General features: G+C 42.3%; 2 protein-coding genes across 7 annotated transcripts in view; one reads left to right on the top strand and one right to left on the bottom strand.

Moving 5' to 3' along the window:
* Nucleotides 1–254: 254 nt before the first annotated feature.
* Nucleotides 255–771, bottom strand: rprma (reprimo, TP53 dependent G2 arrest mediator candidate a). The gene has a single exon (XM_078091153.1). The coding sequence runs from the start codon at nt 633–635 to the stop codon at nt 327–329; it is 309 nt and encodes a 102-aa protein (XP_077947279.1). The 5' UTR covers nt 636–771; the 3' UTR covers nt 255–326.
* Nucleotides 772–2786: 2015 nt separating this feature from the next.
* The window catches only part of galnt13 (polypeptide N-acetylgalactosaminyltransferase 13), a 29087-nt gene continuing 12005 nt past the window's right edge, over nt 2787–19868 (top strand). For 4 of the 6 annotated variants that reach the window (XM_040201808.2, XM_078091139.1, XM_078091136.1 and 1 more), the window contains exons 1-8: nt 2974–3353; nt 6375–6641; nt 12906–13074; nt 15077–15243; nt 15565–15772; nt 17236–17406; nt 18031–18148; nt 19527–19707. In XM_040201808.2, the coding sequence (XP_040057742.2) occupies nt 6500–6641; nt 12906–13074; nt 15077–15243; nt 15565–15772; nt 17236–17406; nt 18031–18148; nt 19527–19707 (1156 nt within the window). In that variant the 5' untranslated portion in view covers nt 2974–3353; nt 6375–6499. Of the gene's footprint in view, nt 2886–2973; nt 3354–6374; nt 6642–12905; nt 13075–15076; nt 15244–15564; nt 15773–17235; nt 17407–18030; nt 18149–19526; nt 19708–19868 lie in introns of those variants that run through there. The other 2 variants (XM_078091138.1, XM_078091140.1) reach the window with 1 other exon arrangement.

The raw sequence follows: 19868 nt of genomic DNA, 5'->3' as shown, positions 1-19868 counted from the left end.
ACTGAAAGTACAACAGTGCTTCGATAGAATACTTTATAATCAGAGAGGCTTAAACGCACTATTGTAATCGGAGATAAACGAGTCTTTGGCGGCAATAAACGGACGGCCACAGGGAATGAGGTGAAAACCCCGTGAGCCGCATCCACCAGCACGGCTTGGTTATTTCCTAATTAAACAGGGGCTCGTTCAGGCAGTTTTTCCTCGTGCGTCGCACCGTGTCCCCATCCATGTCCCCCCATCCATGCCCCCCCATCCATGCCCCCCATCCATGCCCCCCATCCATGTCCTCAGATCTGATTCAAATCCCCCAGGGAGGTGGTGGCTCATCAGTAGGCTCCCACAATAACTGCCTCGGCTTCTTTGGAAGGTCTCCTGTCCGTCACCAAGAAGTTGATCATTCCCTCCGACTTTATGAGCAGGTTGCAACCCAAGAAAAATATGCCAAAGACCACCGTGAGGGACAAGACGCACATGACGGCGATCTGCACCACGCGGGTGACGAAGAGGCTCCTCTCGTCCGGAGCCGCGGACACGAAGCCGTTATCCGTCACCACGGAGGAAAAGTTACAGCACAGAAACTCCTCGGTCCTGTTGAGCAGTCCGCCCTCCGTGTGGTTGAACGCGCTGTGGTTCATTTCCACTTTCAATTCGGGTTTTGTTTGTTTGTTTCAAAAAAAGCAAACTTTCAGACCGAGAGACGCGCGGGGAAGGACGCTGTTAAATGTGGCATCAAGGTGAAAAGTAGAGATGAGGAGGAGGAGGAGGAGGTGCCGAAATGAAGAAGACCAGATCAGACTGCGCTCTTCTTCTGGAGTTGAACGAGCTGTTTTGGAGGCATCGCATCACTGGAGACTTCATGTGGTCCGCAGCCGGTTTCAGAGCAGACTGAATCCAGCAGACCCCCCTCGGTTAGATAGCAGATAGCAGGCGGCAGCTGACAACAAGTGGCACTACGACACAGTAAGAGCGCCACCATCCGACACGACTGCACACGTGTGCACCAGGGCATCTGTCTGTCTGTATGTCTGTCTATCTGTCCTTCTCTCTCTCTATCTGTCTGTCTGTCTCTATCTATCTATCTGTCTGTCTGTCTTTTTGTCTGTCTGTCTGTCTGTCTGTCTGTCTGTCTCTCTGTCTATCTGTCTCTCTGTCTGTCTATCTATCTGTCTGTCTCTCTGTCTCTCTGTCTGTCTCTCTCTCTATCTATCTATCTATCTATCTATCTATCTATCTATCTATCTATCTGTCTGTCTGTCTTTTTGTATGTCTGTCTGTCTGTCTGTCTGTCTCTCTATCTGTCTGTCTGTCTGTCTCTCTGTCTGTCTATCTGTCTATCTATCTATCTATCTATCTATCTATCTATCTATCTGTCTGTCTGTCTTTTTGTATGTCTGTCTGTCTGTCTGTCTGTCTCTCTATCTGTCTGTCTGTCTGTCTCTCTGTCTATCTGTCTCTCTGTCTGTCTATCTGTCTATCTATCTATCTATCTATCTATCTATCTATCTATCTATCTATCTATCTATCTATCTATCTATCTATCTGTCTATCTGTCTGTCTGTCTGTCTGTCTGTCTGTCTATCTATCTATCTATCTATCTGTCTGTCTGTCTGTCTGTCTGTCTGTCTGTCTACTGGTCTATCCGTCTAAGAAACACACGCAGTCACACAATCGTTCCTGTAATTGTCAGTCAGGACGCTGAAACTGAAGCAAACAAACACAACGTAGACTTCCTTCATTTGATGACTTACAGTTTCCTTTGTGTCACATAATTAACAATTACCTTAAAAGCTAACCGACGTCATAAAGTCCGCGCTTTAGACAGTTATGGTTTACGTATTTTACAGTAATCACACATCAAATCACCCCAAGTGGAAGCTTGGTCCTCACTGAAATGTTTTCCTTTTTTAATTTTCTAAGCGAGCTGCACAAAGTCACGAGGCTTTACTCCCTCTGTGAATCTAAGAGGAACTAGGACATCTAGTGGAGGCTTTAGTCCGTTGTATAAGGTTTGGGAATCTACGTGAATGCAAATGTTAGTTAGCCTTATCATGCAGGGAATACCACAGGGTGATGGGGGTGTATTTAAATGTAATGGAAACTTTAAAATAAAAAGGAAACTTACTTAATTGACAGTGCATCCGAGTTATGACCTGCTGAATGTGAATTATATTGCTCAGATTTGCTACTAGCCAATGCAACCCTAAATGTCTCGTCGTCAATAGCAGCAGATGGCAGCATTGTTCAACATGAGGCCTTCCTGAAAGTAGTGTCAATTTCACAATTCAAATGAATAGAGCCACGACAAACCAACACACACTCAAAGGTGCAGGCAAGATACTTTTGATTTAAGAGGTCATTTTACAACTGATACACTGTACGTTTCTTTACAGAATATTTTAACCCCTGTTCTTCTATCAATGTAAGACACAAACACCAACATTACTAAAGCGTCCATGTGGGATTTCTTTTTATATTCATCCAGTGAAATAGAAACTCAAAAGTAATATAGAGTATTTAAACAAATGTGAACGACGATTATTCTATGCATTAATTAACTGTGTTAATAAATACGTCTCCACCTTGGGTGAGAATGCGATGCTATTAATTGTCCTAAGCTAAGTGAAAAGCAACATTATTTAAATACAGGCGTATTATATCGCTGGGTTCCCCAAATCTAAAAATAAATGGAAAAAGTGCCTTATTTTGCCTGTTTCACACCAGAGTCGCAGTCGCACTTAAAGCCGCATTCCGCCTGCGAGGTGTTCGTGCACGCGCATGCGTTCACGAGCGAGACGACCGCGACGGTGCACACCGCGAGAGGATTCCATGAGCGACGTGGCTCTCAGCCAATCGGAGAGCGGAAAACGAGACATTTCTTTCTGAAGGTCGGTCTGAGCCGAGGTTACCGCGTGCACTGTATCATCACGCATGTCCTCCTGCCGTAACCCCCCCCCCCCCCCCCCCCCTAAAAAAAACAACACCGGTGCGTGCGCGGACTTTGACGTCGCATCTGGTGCTTAAATTAATCGCAGACTGCGGCCCCGTTCGCCGCGCGACTAGCGCCCAAATCCCATCAAAGAGTCCAAACAGGTGCCGCGGGACGCTTATCCGGACGCGCGGCACCGCACCGCACCGCACCGCACCGCACGCACCGCGGCGCGGACTCCTCTGTTTCTGCGAGATGGACCGCGACTTGGGCGTCGTTCCCACACGGTGTCCGTGCGCAAGGGCTCTTCCCTCGGTTGGATTCTGCCGCTAAACGGTGCGGCGTATCGGGTCATGTTCTCCGCGCTCAACACGTTGTCCGAGAGGAAGCCCGAGCGGGTCACTGGTTCACTCCATCCGTAATTTGGGTAAGCGGAGCGAGTGTCCTCATCTTCTTCAAACCACGTCGCCGTTTAACCGCTGCACACAACGTGCCCGTAGATGTAACGCGATGTATGCGTCCGTGTTGCGTTCAAGGTGTTTAGTATTCGTGTTCACTGCTTACAATGTTTGTTTCCATCTCCCACCACATCGCACCTTTTTAATAGTATAATCAATATGTAACGTGCACATAACTGAGGGTGTGCGCGAACAGGCCGGCTGAGCATCATACCCTTTTTTTTAAAAGTGCTAATCGTTTAGTGTTTGGGTAATAAAGAGTCTGCAGTCATTGGCCTAATGGGCTTATTGGGATTGGCCCCATAATCTCCTCCTGCTCCTGCTATATGGCTGGTTACAGATGCTAGTGTTAAATCTAATATGACGCCTGAATCTTAAATACAAAGAAAGGGAGCAAAGCACATTTGTCTTCTTTATTAGTGTTTGTTGATATTTTTTTCAAAATATTCAGAAATATGCCAAATTTACAATATTTGTTTGTTCAGCACGTATTATACAACACAAAAAGTATTGAGCTCTACCTTCTGTTCTGTACAGCAGCTGACTGGAAGGTGGCTGGATTGAATCCTAACATGTCTGAGGACATCAATGTTCTCTCGGGAAGTGCCCCTGAGCAAGGCACTACATTCACAGTCCATCTCCAAATCTGTCAAACAAACCGCCTTGCCATGGTCCCATACCAGTGAATTTATGATTAAAGGAGGAGGAACCGTTCACTATGCTCTTCGGCTTCATCATCAAAAGTTTGGCGCTCACATTACTGCCGTGGTTCAATGTCGAGTGCAGTTGTATTGCTGTGGATAGCAATTAGCAAACAGTCTGGGAATCGCATACACTAAAACCTCTTTTGAATGAGCGAGGAGTGCATTTAGCTCATAACACTGCACCAGGCATTTCACAACGAAGGGAGTTGCTAACGTAACAATTAACTGTCACACGATGGAGCAATTACTAATGCCTGCTGGGGCTTTACACTTGTCTTGCCAATACTGGAAAAAAGTGTCGCGTAAAGACTGAAGGGATCTGTTTCTTTTTTCTCGCTCTGCACAGCAGTGAAGAATTATTCCTCTTTGCAGATGGTTAGGCCTAATTGACTGGGACTTCTTCGGACATGACTTCAGCAAGCTGCCGGCAGCACGGCTGGTGTTACCAAACCCAAACATGCCGCCGCATCTGACGCACCGAAGCAGATGGTCAGAGATGTAAATAGACCTCGTCAGACTTAATCGTCATTGATCTGTCTGCGATGTGAGCCTAAGCGAAACGCCACTTTAGAAAGACGATGTCCCTTCCACTCCGGTTAAATAATCAGTCAAAGTCTTTGTGAATCCTGAAATAATCTGCCGCTCTGTGTTCTGAGAACTGAAGCTCTTTTCTCGCAGTTGGATGGAGGCCGCTCTGTTTTTGAATGAGATGAGAGTTTAAGAGTTATCCCAGGGCAGCGGTGTCTGACCCTGTGATGGACGTTTGGACAGGGAGCGGAGAGGACAATGCGTGTGTGTGTGTGTGTGTGTGTGTGTGTGTGTGTGTGGAATGCAGAATCATTAGCATGCTGCAAGTGAAAGGTAAGGGGAAACTGTCAGATTCCCTGCAGGAGGGTCTGCAGGCGTTTTACACAAGTCAGACAAGTCAAAGATGGGGTACGTTGTTTAGAAAACACGCATTTGCGATTAAATGCACACTCGGGTGTATGTACAAGTAGGATACTTGAATAATAATGACCAGTGTAGGTATTTAATATTCTAGCGGATATAGCTCTAAATGCTTAAAAGGCCATGGGTATTTTTATGTTTGATTCTCTGTGGCTGAGCATTTTCCTCCTCTCATCCCACTTCCATTGCGATTAGACTTTAATAAGTCTTTCAGTCAACAAAAACGTATAATTTCAGTCAAGTAGAAATGCTATGTTCTTTTTCATCAGAAACGTTACATTCCATGCCAATGAGATATCTAACCTCCACAAATTGCCTCCGGCGTGAAAGCTTCCCAGATGGTCTGAGCAGCACTGCTGATGAAGTGGGAGAAGTCTGAAAAGGGGAAATGAGCAGCCACTTATCCGTTGAAACGGAAAAATGTGGAGGCTTTGGGAACGGTCCAACATAGGAAGATGGTGTGACTTACTATGTAGCATCACCCTCGCGGTCTGTGTGGGACATCTACGTGTTACTCTTCCACTTCCACACGGTAATCTAGGTACATGGACAAGTGAGAGAGAGAGAACGGCAGTAGCTGCCAAACTAAACTGTCTCACTTTGTTCATGTCTTGGGTTATGTAAGCCAAACGTTTTCACCCCCTGATGTGATTCTGAGCCTTAACAATTTCTGACAGTAATTTCTGATTTGAGACCAATTTTCTCTTTTTCCCTAAATGTCAACGCTGCTTAACTCCCTGCAGTCAAACTAGGTGGGATCAATTTTATGTACGGTACCGTAACGTAATGCCAGGGATTACTTTGGCACTACAGACCGCCATGACTTAATCAATGTAGCTATATATATATATATATGGCGGGACGTCTTGGTCCTGATGGACCAACGGCCTCTGCTGAGCCTTCTTGGTGATGGAGCTGTATTCAGCTCCTGCTTCAGGTAGCTCCCCATCGCACCCACGGGTAGCAAATATAACTAAAAAAGTGATTCTACCTTTTGTGTTATGTGACATTCCACAAAAGAAATAGCAAACGCAATAATCAAATGCGCAAATGTGGTTATCACTGATTGTCTAGAGCTATTAAATGCGTAGACGTAAACTCTGGAAAAAAGGCGAAGACTTATTGCTTTTACAGGACACAAAATGAGGATCCACCTTAAATGTGCTCCCTCAGAGATTTAGATGATATTATGTTCATGTCTACGCCGATAATTTCAGGACATCCTAGTTTTAAGGATTTACTTTCATTGAGAATTTCCAGCAGGCAGACGATGATGTCATCATTAGATTTAGAATTCCACCTCGTTGTTGAGTTTTTTTTTTTTTTTTCCTCCTCCAGGATGACGCCTCTCGGTCCCACCTGCTCCGTCTCCTCCCTGTTACCTCACCTTCACGTGCCTCACCAGCGGGCTGAGCGCTGCTGAGCTCTCGCCGCGACCCTCCCTTCCCCGGCTGACGAAGGCGATGCGGCGGTTCGTCTACTGTAAGGTGGTGCTGACCACCTCTTTGGTGTGGGTGCTGGTGGATGTGTTCCTGCTGCTCTACTTCAGCGAGTGCAACAAATGTGACGACAGGAAAGACCGCTCGCTGCTCCCGGCCCTGCGCGGTGAGCAAACTGTTTTGCTTCATAGAAAACAAGTGATGGGGAAGCGAAAGCCACTTACAACACATTCATTTGAGTGTGACATGTAAGACTGAGTTGCGTCCGGTTCCATTTGAGAGTCATTGGAGTAATTTATATAAATAAAATAACAAAATAATATCAAAATCCCATGAAGATTTCTCTCCTGGTGTTCAAACGATCTCAACTAAAAAAATAATTTGTTAATCAGAAAACAAGCAGTAAGTTGGCTTTTGAAAGTGCTTTTTGAAGAAAGTTCCATTTTCTTTATTCTAGTACTAGTAATAAACTAAACTAGTAAAGTTTGTGGCTTATCAGCTGTAGACTTAAAACGTTTCACTTCAGCAAGGTTTTTCACTTCATCATCTTCATCAACTGTCACAATTCCAACTGACGTGATGAAGTTCATTGAGCGGATAACTTTGACTGAAAGTCAGAAAAACATGAAAAATCGAACAAATCCAATAAATGTGACAATAATGTCAAAACGAATACATTGTGACCTTCATTTAAAAAAATGCACATGCGCTAGTATAATTATCTTGCAATAGAATTCATTGATACTTCTAATTGGACTAATTTGCCTTTAGTGTGCACTGTAACCTTGAAACAAACTGTGTGTGCGCGTTAGTTTGTGTACGTTTCAGAGGTCAACTTAAACCACATTACCTATTTAGCAGAGTTCATTTCCTCACATGGCCGCACTAAGCAGGTTTCTAAGAGGCTCCCTAAGCAGCTTTGTGGCGGTAGAGAATGAGGTGGAGCTGCCAGCTACTGAGACTGATTTCCACACCATAAGTCTAATGTAACATTGGAGTTACTTTGCTTATGTAGTAGCTTAAATATGGTGATTCGCTCGGTAAAAAAGTGGACTGACTCATTTTTTCAGGCATGACTTTTCAGGCATTCCGGTGCAAGATCTGATTCGTTCCGACCCAAATTAAACAGCCTGATTCACTTTTTGTTTTGTTTCTGATCAAATCAGTTTACCACGAACTGATTATTACTTAAGATTAGATCAGATTAGATTCAACTTTATTGTCATTGCACAGGGTACAATTACTGAGGCAACGAAATGCAGTTTAACATCCAACCAAAAGTGCAAAATAGCAAAAAGTGCAGAGTATGTGCATATGTAAAGTGTAATAAGTGAATAAATAGATATGTACAGTAAGAAATAGTTATGCAATATGAACAGTAAGAAATGGATATGCAATATATATACTTAAGCGTTTCTGTTGGGTCGCTCTTAATACCATTTAGTTAAAGGTGCTACATTTTAATTACGAGCATTACAATAATAGCAGACAGCAAATGCTATGTAAATATAGTGTAGTAATATCAACCTGAGAGTGAATCACTCTCCCTCTGTGTGCTGTTAAATGAGCTTCAGCGTGAACGCTGTTAGTGCATCTTCATGCATATGTGTGCCCCCATGTGTTATTATTATTATTATTATAAGGCATTTGGAGGTCTTGTAAACAGGTCATAAATTCATCTCTAATATATATTTATGTTGCTGTGAAAACATCCCAAGCTCGTCTTTGAGTTCGGATCGGTGGTTTACAAGGGACCGTTATCAATGATAATGCCGATGACCTCATTGCTTAATTTCCTAAATATTGCTTGTCGGTAAAACGTTACTTTACACAGTTAGCTTTGGCTCACCCGTTGGCATGTTGAGAATCCATTATCCATCCATTTATTGGATGTCTGACCCACTCAATCCCACTTCCATCCATTAGGGAGAAAGAATTTGCTAAAAAAAAGTCTTTGATAGCAGTTGCTCACCTGTGTGCAGAACATTTTCCCATCTACACATGCAGAAGACGCTTTATGCGTCTTGTGTCCACGTGTACGTGTGTGCATGTTTTTCAGGCCTCTTGACTGATTTACTCCTTGTTCTTTGCACAGTATCTGTATTCAGCAACTTGACCTTGTTTGTCTGTCATTTGTGTAGCTTTCTTACTGGAAAACTGCCAATCTGTCGATTATGGTGGCTCTCACTGAACAACACGGTATAGAGACTGCTGCTAAACCATAAGCTACAAGAGGCTAAACATGTACCAACTTTAGTATGTGTTGCACGTAGTGTGACGTCCCGTACAGGCAGTTTTTACTCCGTTAAATCCAGTTAGACAAGCGGGGCATTGATCCCACTCTGCTCATTGCCAGGTTGATAATAACCTTTTAAAGAATGTCTGCCTTGAGATCATTTTTAGTGCATCCACCCCTGAACTCCCCCCAGTGATTTTAAGTTTGACAATAATTAACTATATGGCCGCTGGACCTACCCGTTATGTCTATATAAGGTTTTACGTTTTGTTTGCAAACTAATGTAAAGTGATATAATGTGTAATGGAAAGAATGCTGCTGAAACCAATTACACCATAGGTTCTTGTCTGCAGCAGGTAATTTACTGCCCATCCATTCAAGAGGTGGACTTTGGGGAAACAGATTGTCATACTAAGAAATTCATATTTCATACCTACAGTTTTCTATTTCTTTTCACAATCCCAAATTGGAATGTACCCTGAAACACCAACAGTTTCTGTGGGTATTATAACTAGGACAGGCACCAGGCAGTATAATATTAGCATCATCGGGTAAAAATTCCATAATCACAAAATTGTAATTCAAGTGGCCTAAGAGAACTAGACTTCTAAACCTACTCTGGGCTTTATAAAGTGTTTTTAATCTCAAGAGAATCTAGCAGGTCATTGCCGTTTCTGCAAAGACAGATGTGTGTGTGTGTGTGTGTGTGTGTGTGTGTGTGTGTGTTGCGTCCCTGCAAGGGATTTTTTATTAACCACAATCAGCCCCATAAAAAGTCTGATATCCTTGAAAATTAAATGTTATTTAGTGACTGTCGGTGCTGGATGGCTGTGCTTCTTCTGCAAATCACTGCACTTATGTTTATTATGTTTATTGTATGTGTGTGTGTATATATATATATATATTTTAGTAATTTGCAATTTATATGCAATGAAAAGGCGCATAAATAGCATCCATATGTGTTTGATTTTCCTTTAGGCACTCATACCATTAGACTTCCATGTCTTGCAAATCTTCTCATCCTCATCTGGTATCTCAGATCTTTATGTGAGCATCACCTCACTTTCACTGTATATCGCAGTTGTAGTGGCGCCCATCAGTGGGTAGACAATTCAAGAGTACACTTTTAATATGCAAGATAATTTGTTCCAAAATCACACAATAATTATAATTGCACTATAAAATTAAATAGTTAAACATGGAATTGAAAAGAACACATTTTCCCCATTCTCAGCTTAGGGAGTCATTATCAAACCTACAGTACCAGTCGAACGTTTTGGACACATTTTCTCATTCAAAATGAGAAAACCTTTGACTGGTACTGTATATCGGTGACTTGTCGGTGCATCTCTGCAAATCAGGACAGCCGAGCGGTATGCAGCGGGGCGTTTTGGTTCATGGCCCGCTGTGGCTTTGGGTTCAGCGGAAGATTTTCTGATATAATGTAATGCCAGCTGGGTCCGACTCGCAGGAAGAAAGTGGAGCGGCGCCAGCAGAGGGAAGAGGCGAGGTAAACTGTGAAGGAAAGTGAGATGCTTGTGATGGAGCCTCCAGCTGTGCACCACTGCAGACCTTTTCCTGCAAGGGAAATGAGAATGAAAAGTGTTGAGTACAATCTGCACGCAGATTCATGTCTTTAGTGCACCTTGACGAGAGGAGCGCTCACAAAACATTTAAACAATGAAACATTGTGTAGAGAAGGCTCACGCGTAGCACAAATGTCGTTAGAGATTTTAGAGTTGCACATCTTTTGCTAATCGGTCACAATTATGAGCAAATTCATCACATAATGGACGGGTTGACAGAGAGACAGGTGGCACTTATATTTGTTCAGCACTGAAATGTGAGTTATTGTTTCTCAGACTCGCTGCCTGCAAGAGCTTCTCACTGTAATGGCTCGGCATAAAGCTGCAGGCGCCGACATTGGTTGACCCGAGGACAGTTCCTATTTCTAGACTTTATTTATTTGAACTAACTTCTTTGAATGGTTTAGTATTCAGGTAAGTCAGATCAAATACTTTACAGTCATGATGAGGGAATATTCGCTGAATCCTCTTACCAAATGGTTTCATTTATGACATGAAATACACACTGAAAGCAACAAGGTGGAGAGTCTGTGTGATTATTACATTGTGTGATCTTTAGTTACACTTAACTAAGCCAGGGTTTATATAATTACTGCAGATTGAACATTAACTAAGAAATTATGCAATGAAACACTTCAGTTCGTGCGTAACAGGTGACGAGAAGTAAACCTTATATTTAAACGCGATTGAATAGTTTACATTTTATATTAGGAAGTAACAAAGAATATTTGTAAATAATTTAGTTACACATTTACACATCATTTTAGTCCTTAAGTAGTTTCATTTTGATTATGCTGAATAGTGAACACTAAAATGTGTTAGTGTATTCATCAATAGAAATGTTTGGTCAATGAATAACGGTACTACGCAGAATTTTCTTCTTTTTACATTTTTCATAAATCTTACAGAACATTCAACAACGCTACAGGCTACAAGTCACTTTCAATTAAAGCTGATGACATGAAGCCACAAAGTCACGCTGCACACTTCTCACTGTGTGACAGACGGGCTATAAATCAGAAAGTTGAGTGAAACATTTTTCTGTGCTCCGATCATGCTGTGAAGTGTCAATCAATCATAAGTCTTTGCTTCTTGGGGTTCCATTCCATCTAAAAAACGAAGAATGGCTTTAGTCTGTTCCCAGTACAACATGATGTTATTCCTCAGATCACGGTGATCCGTGATAAACAAATTACTTGCTTGATTATATCGTGGTTTATCGTTGTTTTCTAGCGTTCCAGGTTGAACCAATGATGCATCTGCGTCATGTGGGAATTACAGTGGTCTGTTTTATTTCAAGGGCAGAGGAACGTCTCCTTCAAAAGAAACACGACATATTCTGCGTTTTGCAGTTCTTGCTTACACCCGATATTACATACATTATTCAGTGATCCACTTTCATATTCAGCTTTTAATCATGTATGTATCATTTTACACTTTTATAATACATTTTACATGTTATGGGGAAAGAAAAAGTATGTTTTCCCCCCCCAAAAAAAGTAATGTCTTGTTTTCATCAGAACCTATAGACTGATGGATTGGAGAGGCGTTTGGTTGATGGACTCTTCAATCATCCAGCTCAGCTCTTGAGCTTCGTCCATCAGATTTAAGCCAGAGCGTCAGCAGCACCACAAACAAAAGAGCAAGATCAGACAAGGTTATCACCCCAGATCTCCGTGAGAGGTCATCGGGAATCCGCTTAACCTGGGATCTTGCAGCTAATGAGAACTGTGTGTCCCCCTTTCATGGAAATCACTGCAGATTATTGAAGAGAGGACAGTCACAAATCTGTGGAAGGTTATTTACCATAGGTGAAGGCAGCTGACTGCGCAGCAGCAATGCCATGCTATGATATATAGCTCGCATACATACATTGTGCAGTGATTAACTGCCCAAGACACATCATTCATTCAGACGAGGACACAACATACTTACAACATACCTTTCATACGTGCACATTCCCTGTACAGAAAAATGCTGCTAGTACATTAATTTGTCTTAAAACACACATGTTTGGTACCTGCACATTAATCTGGAATAGTTGTCTACTTTAACGAGAGGATGGAGATGGAACAGCATACTTTGCTGCATTCCCCTCTGCTATAAGATGCATGGATAATGCGTTCATCTGTAGTTCATCCACTTGCTGTGGACTTATTTAGAATTAAAAAAAAGGATAAGACACACTTTTTTGTCAGAACAGCAGATTTCTACAATCTAAGGATCATTTTCCCTTAATAAGGCTTTTGTTTTTGAATTTTTGTCAAAACAGCACATACGTTTTTATTCACCTTTTGCACTCTTAATCCTCTGAATCCTTAAAAAATAAAATAGCTGTTTATTAACTTCTTTCTCCAACGTTTAGAACAAGCTCAGTCAGCACTCCCATTTCAAAAGGAGATGTGGCGCATTTGCAATTTAAAGGGATTTTCTAACAAAGTATTTTTTCTCCTCAATGGTTTCCTCATTAAGAATAGACCTCACACATATAACGATGAATTGTACAGTGAAGCTTGACATTACTTCTCAACTTCTCAGTGAAAATAAATCATTAAAGGGTTGGATTCCTCATAAGACATCCCCCTGTTTTTCCTCTGCTATGTTACAGCGGTGATATCGCGGAGCCATGAAGGTCCGGGGGAGATGGGCAAGGCCGTAAACATCCCCAAGGACAGCCAGGAGAAAATGAAGGAGCTATTTAAGATCAACCAGTTCAATCTGATGGCCAGCGACATGATCGCCCTCAACAGGAGTCTGCCGGACGTGAGGCTGGATGGGTGCGTCAGCTCGGGCGTCTTCAAGATGCATGTTGTGAATCACACCACTGGCGCTTTTAACACCGTAACACGCCTGACAGAGCAGCATTACACAGTCCGTCGTCCTGCAAACTTTACTGCCTTTTATGCCAGTCGCACATTCCACGGCGTTTCTATATCAAAAAGATGACATTACGGCTAACGCTTTCTCCTTCTTTCGTCGTTATTTCTAAATACTCTTTATTATTATTCAGATGATTAGAGTAATTCTAAGACTGTTCATTTAGTCCATTAGTTTTTATTGGTCTTCATAACTTTATCTAATGTGATAGGACATCTCTAATTCTAGGCACCATTTCAATGCGGAATTTCTGGTGTGTACATTAGGCCTGACATTAGAAGGGGAGGGAGGTTTTGTTTACTGTCACTCAAAATCCATTCCAGCTCCTAATGAAAATCCAAGGAGCAATTTGTGTGAAACATGAGCTTGATCGTCTCAGGCGGCTGATGTGCACCGACTTTTGCCTCTTTCAGAGGCATCACCAAGTGATTCATGTTTAAATATTCCAACCGAACGCAGTTCTCCACAGCACTTTCATTAAGTATCTGCCAGAGGCTCTGCCACTCAGATACACAATGAGGAATGGGACACGTTGAATGTCTTTTTTCACACCTACGTTACGCAGATTTGTATGCAAATCTTGCCTATCCCAAGAAAACACCTTCTCTGAGACTTTGCAAATATACATTTCCCCTGCAACGTGTGAAAGAAGACCTATATTACTCCAAAAAAAGTTATTATTGCAACAATTTCTATATGCATATTTTTCTCAACATAAATATCCCAGCGGTTGTGTTACAGAACACAGCTTTTCTTTGCTTGGTAAGTGACTGTGACCCGTGCAGAGGGGCCAGTCTGCTCCTTTTGGGGGAAGGAACATTCTGTCCCTTTTCAGCTGAATTGTAGTCATTTGACTTCTGTCTGTACTTGAGGCTTGTGTTGACGATTTCTGTATTCTTATGATTTTTCCTATATTCTAGTTATCATAAGCGAGTCTCTGATACTTTTGATTTCTCACAAGGGGAAAATCCACAATTTCCACCACAGTCGCCTGTGAAAAACAGTAACATTTTGTCCCGCGGGGGAAACCTACTGGCCCAGTTGTGTCAGTCAGTGCTGTCACTTTGAATGGACGTGACCGAACTAGCAACGCTTTCTACTCCCGACGGCTTCCTTTAGCCTCCCACCTACACCTCCTCCTGCCCCGGTCATCCACCTCCTCCTCTTCTGTAATGCAGCTCATTCATTATTCAACATCAACCACGCCGACGGCGGCAAAAATGTCACACATTCTCACTCTTTGGCTTTGACGGCCCGGCCGCCGAGTGGACGTGCTGACATGGCTGTCAACGCCGGTTTGACTTTTTCTAACTTTCTTTGGAGATATTTGTCAGTGAGCGTATGACGCATAATACACTGAGAGTCTGGGAGTAGAAAACCCATGTGACTACCGCAGGAAAAAAACACCGTTGTCTTAGACCAATATATTGAGACTGGGTATTTTTTAGGGTAAGGCATTGTTTAATTTAGTTTGGCTGCTTAAATGGATTTTTATTGGTTGAAATGATTCATTATTTATTTTTTGGTTAACATTCATAATTAAACACGGTACAAGAAGCAAATGTGTGTGATTCTACGGGATTAAAGGGTGATATGTCACCAAAAAGCTTTTTTTTCATATGGTTATAGTTAGTGGGTTCTAGTTATAACAATCTGCTAATACTTTAAAACAGTGGTTGCAAACCTTAGACCTGGCAGGAATGTAAGGGCGTATAATGAAGTAATCATGAATAGTGGAATTGCTATTCGACTCGAACTCAGACTGCAGATATGCGATTTATCACGGCAAGTTATAAATAGACGGGCGTCATATTAGACTTTCTTCACACCTGTAGCTCAGCGATACTGGCGGTTTGACTTTGTTCAAGTCCACTTTCCTGATTTGATTTGATTTTTTTTCAGCTGTAAGACCAAGCTGTACCCGGATGAGCTGCCAAACACCAGCATCGTCATCGTGTTTCACAACGAGGCGTGGAGCACCTTGCTGCGGACGGTTCACAGCGTCATCCAGCGCTCGCCCAGACAGTTGCTGGTGGAGATCGTCCTCGTCGACGATGCCAGCGAGCGAGGTTGGAAATCTACACTCCGTAGTCGGGGATAGTCGGGATGTGCATTTTCAGCTGGAACATGCTGATGATCACTGCAAACGAAATGGCACACAGAACTCTGCAATTAACAATTTGTGTTTGTAATTAATCAGTCGATTATATTCTTGATTCGTGACATTCAAGATAACACATTTCAATACCGACATTTCAATCCGAAATATTTTAAAATGAGACTTTAATTTAGAAAAATTACAACAATTCTCAAAACTGAGAAACAACTCTGTTGAATTTAACTCCTCTACAAGTGCACTTTTGCTAAAATGTCTGTTGTTTTGCTTTCAGACTTCCTGAAGAGGAAGCTGGAGAACTATGTGCGGACCCTGGAGCTGCCAGTGAGGATCCTGAGGATGGAGCAGCGCTCGGGTCTAATCAGAGCCAGGTTGAGGGGGGCCGCCGCCACCAAAGGGCAGGTCATCACCTTCCTGGACGCTCACTGCGAGTGCACTGTCGGCTGGCTGGAGCCCCTGCTCGCGCGCATCAAAGAGGACAGGTAGGAGCCAAAATGGACCCCAGTGAGCGGCTCAGATGGAGCGACGACATTGAACTGATAACTGATTTAAGTCTCATGACGTTCTCATTGTCGGCCAGTTTCATCTTTTGCCTGAATCGTGGTTTAACAGCACGGGCACTATCGCATTTCACTTCATTTGCACCATGGAATGCTTGAGCCCAACCTCCGTCTGAATATTGATGGGACAGCAAACTATGAGTCATGAATACACCGTCGGTTCCGGACGCTGCTGATGGGAGAAGATGGTCACTCTGCATCGTCGGCTTCTGCTGCTGCCCGAGAGAAAAAGCTCCAATTACTGTAGCTTCATTTTCTTGCTAAAACTTGAGCCAGTAGAAACTGGTTAATACAAGATTAAAGTGGACACGGGTATTTTCAGAGACAAATAAGACTTTTTAAAGTTTAAAGTGGCAACGTGTTATCCATCAGGTCATTAGCTATGTTTTGAGGGTCTTTTAAACAAGGTTTATGCGGGGTGTATTTATGAGAATGTGGATGGAATCTGCTGCGATCTCTCTCATATCTGAGGTCAGACACATTCATTTTCCCTCAGGAAGAAACCAGTATCATGTGACTCAGACTATTATATCATGGAGCCATTACGCTTTAACTGAAGGCTGCTGTACGTTTATGGATGTCGATAAATGTGGCTGCAGACTGATGAGATGGTGCAGAGAGAAAGTAATCACACAGCCAGTTGAATTAATTGATGATGCAGGATGTTTTGGTGGATGTCAAGAAGGGTTGGAAGGACCTTTTATAATGAAGTTTGGAAAAAAATTTCCAATTCTAAGAACAACAATATCACCTTATAGCAGGTCATTTGCTGCCTTTCTCTGTGTAACATCGTTGTGATTGTTTGCTCCGTCTGCCAAAAACAAAACAAGAGATTTGAAGATGCCTTTTTAGAACGATGCAAGTCCATTTATGTTCTCCTCTACTCAACTTTTCATAGAATGAGATAAGATAATCCTTTATTAATCCTGCTGCGATGAAATTCACAGGATTTGCAGCAGCGTAGATTAAAGTGCAAACAAGACAGTGAAATAGAAACAAGATCAAAAACGTATTAAAAGTATTAAAATAAGCAATATTAAAATAACAATGAAATCACAAATCCACAGTAAGGACAGTGACTATATAGTGTTATTGCACAGTGTGTTTACAGGATTTGAGAGATTCAAGTGTTCATTGTCATTGATTTCATTAATCAATAAGTGATTTAAGCGAACATCCAGCTCAGTGAAAATCTTCCAGCTATTCTTTCCACAATGATAAATGATAAATCTACAAAATAATCCATGATACAAATAACAATTGGATGTAGTCCCGTAGAGCTCCGGCTCACCCGCTGTAACCTGTTTGTAAATCCCTGTCCTTTGTGTTTTGTATATTTGTGAATAAGCATTGAACCTCACGTTGTGTTCTTTCGTGTCCTCCAGGTCAGCGGTGGTGTGCCCCATCATCGATGTCATCAGCGACGAGACGTTCGAGTACATGGCCGGCTCCGACATGACCTACGGGGGATTCAACTGGAAGCTGAATTTCCGCTGGTACCCAGTTCCCCAGCGCGAGATGGACCGACGCAAGGGGGACCGGACTCTGCCCGTCAAGTACACAAACAAAACGTCCTCCTTCAGAGCTCTCCATCGTTTGTCAGAGGACCAACTGTTCACTTTTGCCACGTATTTTGATTAACGATTTGAAAAATGAGGTCTAATGACACAAGATAAGTTGATCGATGTTGGTTGTCAGCAGGCTACAGCGGAGACGTGGAGAGTTTGTTTCTCCACCCAAATTCGTTTTTTATCAAAAGGGACATTTTTATCCTGCTGATATAAATAGATCTTCTTTCCCCTGCGTATGCCACTGATGAAAAACATCCGCCTAAATTGTCTCCTGCTGCTTTTGATTGTGCTCTGTTGAAGCCCAAGTATGTATGAGCTCATTTATTCTAAAAAAAGAGAAACACAGAAACTCTACTGACAGTTGCCTTTTTTTAGGCTACACAAAGCTAAGCACAATTTGTCATCTGTATCATGCAAATCACTACCGGCAACAAACAAAATTCTTAATTAGGGGCCGACTTTAACATAGAAGGAATTAAAAGATGAAAGTAATCGCCCCTCTGAGGCTTTGTTTCAAATTGTCCAACAAATTGGTCTTTTGTTATCTTCTTAATGTAACTACGTAACTAATACTCATTTTTCAAAAGTACGGTTTTGCTTTTGTTGCAGGACTCCGACCATGGCAGGAGGATTATTCTCCATAGACAAATCATACTTTGAAGAAATCGGCAGCTACGATCCGGGGATGGATATTTGGGGTGGAGAGAACCTGGAAATGTCCTTTCGAGTAAGTGACTGGAGAGGATTCGGTTGTTGATGCATCTCCATTTAAGATTCAATTGAGGGATTCATAAGGAAATGCAGGGAAAGAGGATTCCTTGTAATACATGAGATGTCTTTACCTCTCAAAAAAACGGCACAATCATTTAGTTACGCTTAGAATTTCTTCACATTTCCATGTTTTGATGGGAAAAGGGGAAAAAATGTGATGGGACAGTATAAGGATTTTATTGCTGATTGCGATTTAAACACAATCACAATATTGTCTTATGGAATGACTTTGCTATTATGGTAGAACGGTTTAAAATGTATATCTTATGTAACAAAGAACAGAATCCCAATTGCTGCCACTTATTTATGCATTTATCATTTATTTATGCAGGACTTCGTGATTACCTTATAATTTCCTTGTTTTTTTCACAATGGGTCCTATCTGTAAAAGATGTGTTTGATTCTTAAAACAAACTCATGATTGAACGTTTTAATGCCATTTTTGTCACGGTGTGGTTCACTTCATGTTATATTTTGTAGTTTTCTGCCACTTGTGTCCCCGGGTAACTTCACTTCCTGCCTTGTCCCGTTGTCCCCTGTGATTGTCTAATAGTTTCCACCTGTGTCCAATCACCTGCACCTCCCTTGTGTATTTAAGCCGTGTGTCTCCTGTGTCACTGGTCGCGTCATTGTCTTTTGCCACGCATGTCTTTCGTCTTGGATCGTCGTAGTCTCTTGCCTGTGTGCGTTTGCCCCCAGTTCCGGTGTTTTTTGATCCTTGTGACTATTAAAGTCTTTTGTTTGCCGCAAGTCTGCGTTTGAGTCCTGCCTTCCAACCTCACACCCTGACAATTTTAAGCATAGTTCAACTTGTATATTGAGTTGCAATTGCATGTTTTTCTAAGCCTGGTATGTTATTATTTACTCACCTAGAATTGCAAAGTGATTCATGTGTAGGTTAATGTGGGATTGAATGGAAATGACAAAGATGGCAGCGGTGACAATTTACTAGATTACGTCCTGACTAAAGACCCGCTCCGTCTCCTGGACCATGAAATAGAGGTTAAAAGAGAAACTAGAGATTTCACAAAGGAACCTCTTTGTGAATGATGAAACCCAGGATAAAGTTGTTTATTGCTTTTTTTCTTAATCCGGTCTACCGGTGATACACATCCACTCTTCATCATAATTCGATGTTTATCAAGAAAACACATGAAAGTGTTTGGGAAGAACATGGTTTGTCTGTTTACACCTCCCTGCTTGCAGATTAAGAGCATCGATACAACGCTCTTAATCTGAATCTGAACCCACCGTTCGGTTTGTATCGAAATGTATTTTTCTGCTCTCATCCCTCTGCGCTACATAAAGCTCCATTGTTTTGAATGTGTCTGCAGATTTGGCAGTGCGGCGGCTCCTTGGAAATAGTAACATGTTCCCACGTGGGCCACGTCTTCCGGAAGGCTACCCCGTACAGCTTCCCCGGAGGAACCGGCCAAGTCATCAACAAAAACAACAGGCGCCTGGCCGAAGTCTGGATGGATGATTTCAAAGACTTCTTCTATATCATATCACCAGGTACGGAGCTGTGAAGCCCCTTTCTGGCTGCACCTTTCCGCCTCTGGAATGATAGTAATAGACGGCCGATGCCAAATGAATTCTGCGTGTTTTTAAAGTTTCAGTCGGCTCAGTCGGGGATTTAAAAGACGTTCAACCCCCCGTTTGCTGCTCGCCGATAC

This window comes from Gasterosteus aculeatus, chromosome 16 (genome assembly GCF_964276395.1).
Source record: "Gasterosteus aculeatus chromosome 16, fGasAcu3.hap1.1, whole genome shotgun sequence".
In the NCBI taxonomy this organism is placed as follows: domain Eukaryota; kingdom Metazoa; phylum Chordata; class Actinopteri; order Perciformes; family Gasterosteidae; genus Gasterosteus; species Gasterosteus aculeatus.
The sequence above is the reverse complement of the archived record's forward strand: the minus strand, read 5'-3'. Positions and strand labels throughout refer to the sequence as shown.